The 4446-nt window shown below is 45.4% G+C and overlaps 1 protein-coding gene and 1 long non-coding RNA gene across 2 annotated transcripts in view; one reads left to right on the top strand and one right to left on the bottom strand.

Annotated features, from left to right (window-relative positions):
- Positions 1-4446, bottom strand: part of LOC102385648 (probable E3 ubiquitin-protein ligase HERC6) — a 45359-nt gene that overhangs the window by 37482 nt on the left and 3431 nt on the right. The window contains 1 exon segment of the mRNA XM_025197285.1: positions 2067-2226. Coding sequence (XP_025053070.1) covers positions 2067-2226 — 160 coding nt within the window.
- The window catches only part of LOC112549313, a 5389-nt gene continuing 2457 nt past the window's right edge, over positions 1515-4446 (top strand). The window contains exons 1-2 of the long non-coding RNA XR_003092701.1: positions 1515-1580; positions 3999-4097. This is a non-coding gene — a long non-coding RNA (uncharacterized LOC112549313). The remainder of the gene's footprint in view (positions 1581-3998; positions 4098-4446) is intronic.

Here is a 4446-nt window from a genome sequence, read left to right as displayed (position 1 = left end):
TCCCCCCCCCCCCCCCCCATGTTAAATGAAGGGAGGAAATCTCATCTTACAAATTGAGTAAATACAGTAAATGGGATCATATTGTACGGCTGCTATTGACAGCAGCTCCCCACCCAAACTCAATGGCTCATAAGGTCCCTTCCAGTTCTGCACTCCTACATTTCTAAGACACTTACCCATATGATATCCACTTGTATGAGGCCCAGCATTGTCCTATACTCACTCACAAGTTGATAAAATGACTGTCACGGCAGGGTCCTACAGGAGGGCCATGATCTCCTTGAGGCCCCCCTCTCCGTGCCAAGTCGGCCCAAGGGCACCCTCAGATTCTCGCCCGCCACGTCTTGGCTGTTAGATAAAGTTGGGAGGCTGCCTCATGTCTTCTTGGGCACAGTTAGCTGGGACCTCTGTCCCCGTGTTTTCCTGGACCCACCGGGGGTCTCCCTGTATGATGGGTGCTTCCCAGGCACCCTAGCCTTTTGGGCTACGCATGGCTCCAACCAACTTCTAATACCACGCCCCAAGCCTTGCAGATGGGATAGATGTTGGTGTGTCTCTCTGTCCATATTCCTGCCCGTCTCTCAGGCCTTCTCTGTTGTGCTGACCCTTCCTGGGCTCTCCGAGCCCACTCGGGGCCTCCCTGTAATGTCACCCCCCTCTAGGGCATGCTACGCCCGCACTGGGGCTTCTCGATAGTGCCCCCTTTCCAGGGCTCTCCCCACGCCCACACTCAGGCTTCTAAAATACCGCCCCCTGTCTGGGGCTCTCTGCGCCCATGCTTAGGCTTCTCAAGGTTGCTCCCTTCCTGGGGCCTTCCACACCCACTCTGGGGACTTCTCAGCTACGCCCCTTGACTCTCAGGCCCACTGCGCTGCTACCCCCTTCTCCCAGGGCTCACCACACCACTACCCCCTCTCACCAGGGTTCACCGCACCACTTCACCCTTCTCCAGGGTTTACTGCAGCTCTAAGCCCTTCTTCAGAGGCTCACTGCGCCCACACTGGGCTGCTCAGTAGTTCCCTTTCTCTGGAGCTTGCTGTGCCTACACTGGGCTTCCTAATAATACTGCGCCCTCACTGGCACCAGGGTCCCCACACCACTGTGGGATCCCCCTGAGAATACTGCACCCTCACTGGCACTAGGGTGCCACACCCCTGTGGGTCCCTACAAGGCCTCCTCCAACCCCTAATAGCCTCACCCAAACCACCGGTGTAATAAACAACAACAACAACAACAACAACAACAACAACAAAACCACAAGCCCCTAGGCTACAACATAACTATATGCCACCTGGCTAAACCATGGTGATCAAACCTCTTCAAGCCACCCTCCTTCACTCAGTTAGAGCAGTTCCTGCAATGCTCACATCCTAGCTCCTGCCTCCCTGGCCACTGGCAAGGAACTGCTAGCCTAGCCTCAGCCCTGGGCTTTATGAGGGCCAAGCCCCACCCCTTCCGGCCAGCTGACTCTCATTAGTTGCCAGGGCAACCCACAGCTGTGCTCGTTATGTCCTGCTAGGGTTCTCTCTCCCTGGCAGTTTCCACGGGGCAGCGAGGTGTCCCGCGACAATGACTTACAAGTAAGTTCTGTAAGTGCATTTTTAAAAAGTGTAATATGTGAAATCCTCAAGCAACTGTTTCCTCTAGGCATCTTACATTAAATGAATTGTATTCAGCAGAAAAATCTCTTCCAACAAAGCTACAAGCAATAGATTCTATCATGTTGCTCTAATTGGTAGTTTATGATAATTTTCTCTTTGCATACAATTTCTTTCCCCTAAGATCCAAAATGTGTTGCTAGTGCCGGTGAAAGAGGTGCACACAAACTTCTCAAGTGTGGAAACTTGTGTGGAGTGCCTCATTTCATGCACACCTTTTTTAAAGACAACTATCAATGACAATAATCTGCAAACTTACCTCCAGAATTTCATCCTAACCTCTCAGTTTTGCCTGTTTAACTCTGACCAATGTTATCCTCTGTCAGATTTTAGAGTGGTTTGAGCAATGACCACAAAAGAAAGGACCATGATGTGGGTCATAAGTGTTATGCTCAAATGGTTACTTACTTTGGGATAAAACTTTGTTCCTTAAATTCTCCAGTGCCCAGCTGTCCTTCAGACCCAGCTCCCCAGGAAAAAACCTTTCCTTCATTGCTAACAGCTAGTGAGTGTTCTTTCCCACAGCTCACACGAGTAATAATCTGTGCTTCCAATGCTTGGACTTGTTCTTTCAGTGGAGCCAAAAATACAAGTTACAAAAAGAAAAGTCATGTTAAAAAAACATACCTTCTTACAGCAAAAGATTAGTTATGTGCCAATGCTCAATTCATAATGCAGTGGAGATTCCTAACATGATAAGAAGATACTGATGGGCTTCTACATGGAGTTCTTTTTCACATCTGGAAAGACCACAGTTAATACAGGACCATGCCTGTATGGGTTAATATGTGGCAAAAAAAAAGGTCCTCAGGTTTCTGAGAGATAACATAATGCACCTAGAAGAAAAATATTGTGGCAATGTTGTAAGAACTTTACAAGACTTTGATACTACAGAAATATTTAGTGATATCAGACTAAAATCTTAATTCACCTTTCCCAAGTTTTCTGTTCTTTTTCTGTATTTGTTCATTAGAAATTGTATAATGTTTTTATTTAAAAAGCTAACTTTTCGTCTTTGATACCAGAGACAGTTCATCATAGGTTCATAATACTCCAAACCATGGCATCCAAGATCTGGTTCCCCAGCAATCCACCAGATGAGCTAGCAGAAAAGCTAATATACAGAGCTGGAAATTTTCCTGGAAGCCATGATTCTGTAGGAATTCTGCATACAGTTCATCAAAGGTTCATGGAACTGGATATGTTGCTATGAAACATTTCAGGTCCTGACAAAACCAGGTCTAATCACTCAATTCTCAGTTCTACTTACAAACTAAGATACACATAGAGAGAAGGCCAGGTACCCTGGATTACCTGAACAAAAAAACTTGGAGGTCTGGGGTCTTAAGGTAAGACTGATCTGCCCCAAGTCCCAGCAGATTTGAAGAGCTGATCTGAAGTTTAGTTTTATACTGCTCTGATACTGGGGTGACTACATGTCGATCTGGTTCCCCCTGCACCAAGTCATCTCAATATGAAACCTTAATTACAAACTGACACTTTACCTACAAACTTGACCACTCAGGCCAATGCCAACTCACTGATGCTCCACTGGATGCTTCCTGGGTTTGTGTTGAAGGAATTTCAACTCATAATCATCTTCAGTTCTTTGAAGAAACCTCACTTCCTATGGTATCATGGAAACAGTGGACGTATGAACAAGGGCAGAGAGCTATTTATAGCCCACAGTAAACCACAAAACTTTCAGTTTACACAAACTGAAGAATTTATAATAGGCATTTCAAAACCATATAAAAAGGTTATTATGGATCCCTGTGGCATGTTTTTAACCCTCCTGTAAATCAGAGAAATTGAGAGCATGTGTGTAAAGATGAATAGTTTGGTATTATCAATGCAACAGTCCTCAAAAAGGAGGGATCCATGCAGGGATTTACAGTGTATAATCCAGTTACACTTCAACAGAAGTGTGCAAGACGGGAGGCAATCTGTACAAAAGAGATTATCGGCAGCCTTTTTTCTCATTACAGTGCCAAATATGGCTACTATCTCAGCCGCATAAAAATTTTCAGGAGATTTTTTTATTAAAACTGTAACTCCTCATGCACATATCTTCCTCAATATCACTAATATGTTTTAGCAGAGAATATATGTGTATACTTTATACCAAAAATCCAAACTGATGTTTTTTGATGAACTTGCTTTGCTTAATGTTTGCTGTTGTGTGTCCACTTTTCTAACGAAGGGCATATACATTTAGACTTCACGTGGTTTCACTAGAATGATTCTGACACCCTGTGGTTTGGATGTTTTTTATGCATAATCATATAGCAAAGTCTATGGGGCCAAATAACTACCAATTCCCTCTGCTTTAATCTTTAGGGACACAGCCTTTGGTCAACAGCATATCACTCTCTACTGAAAGTATGAGTCATCTTGTCTGCACTATATGAAACTTGACAACATTCCAGCAATAAGACGGTACCAGGGTGTGCCTGTGTGTGTGTGTGTGTGTGTGTGTGTGTGCGCGCGCACCCACATATATGTATATGCATTAGGGCTGTGCAAAGCTTCAGTTGCTGATTCAATTCAGAGGAGATTTGGCCAGATTTGGCAGCCAAATCAATTTAAAGCCTCTGAATCAATTCAGAAAAATTGATTCAGAAAAATTCAGAGAGATTTGGAGATTCGGACAGTCCCTGCTCGCCGCCGCAGGGAGCTAGACCTGTACTCTGTGCTGGTAAGTGGTGGGAGGAATGGGGGCTGGAGGAGAAAGGAAGGGACCACAGGGGGACCCCCCGCCAGGCTCCATCTCCTGCTTGCTCTCCCA

Source organism: Alligator sinensis, unplaced genomic scaffold (genome assembly GCF_000455745.1).
Source record: "Alligator sinensis unplaced genomic scaffold, ASM45574v1 scaffold125_1, whole genome shotgun sequence".
NCBI lineage: Eukaryota > Metazoa > Chordata > Crocodylia > Alligatoridae > Alligator > Alligator sinensis.
This window is presented reverse-complemented; position numbering and strand designations above follow the sequence as displayed.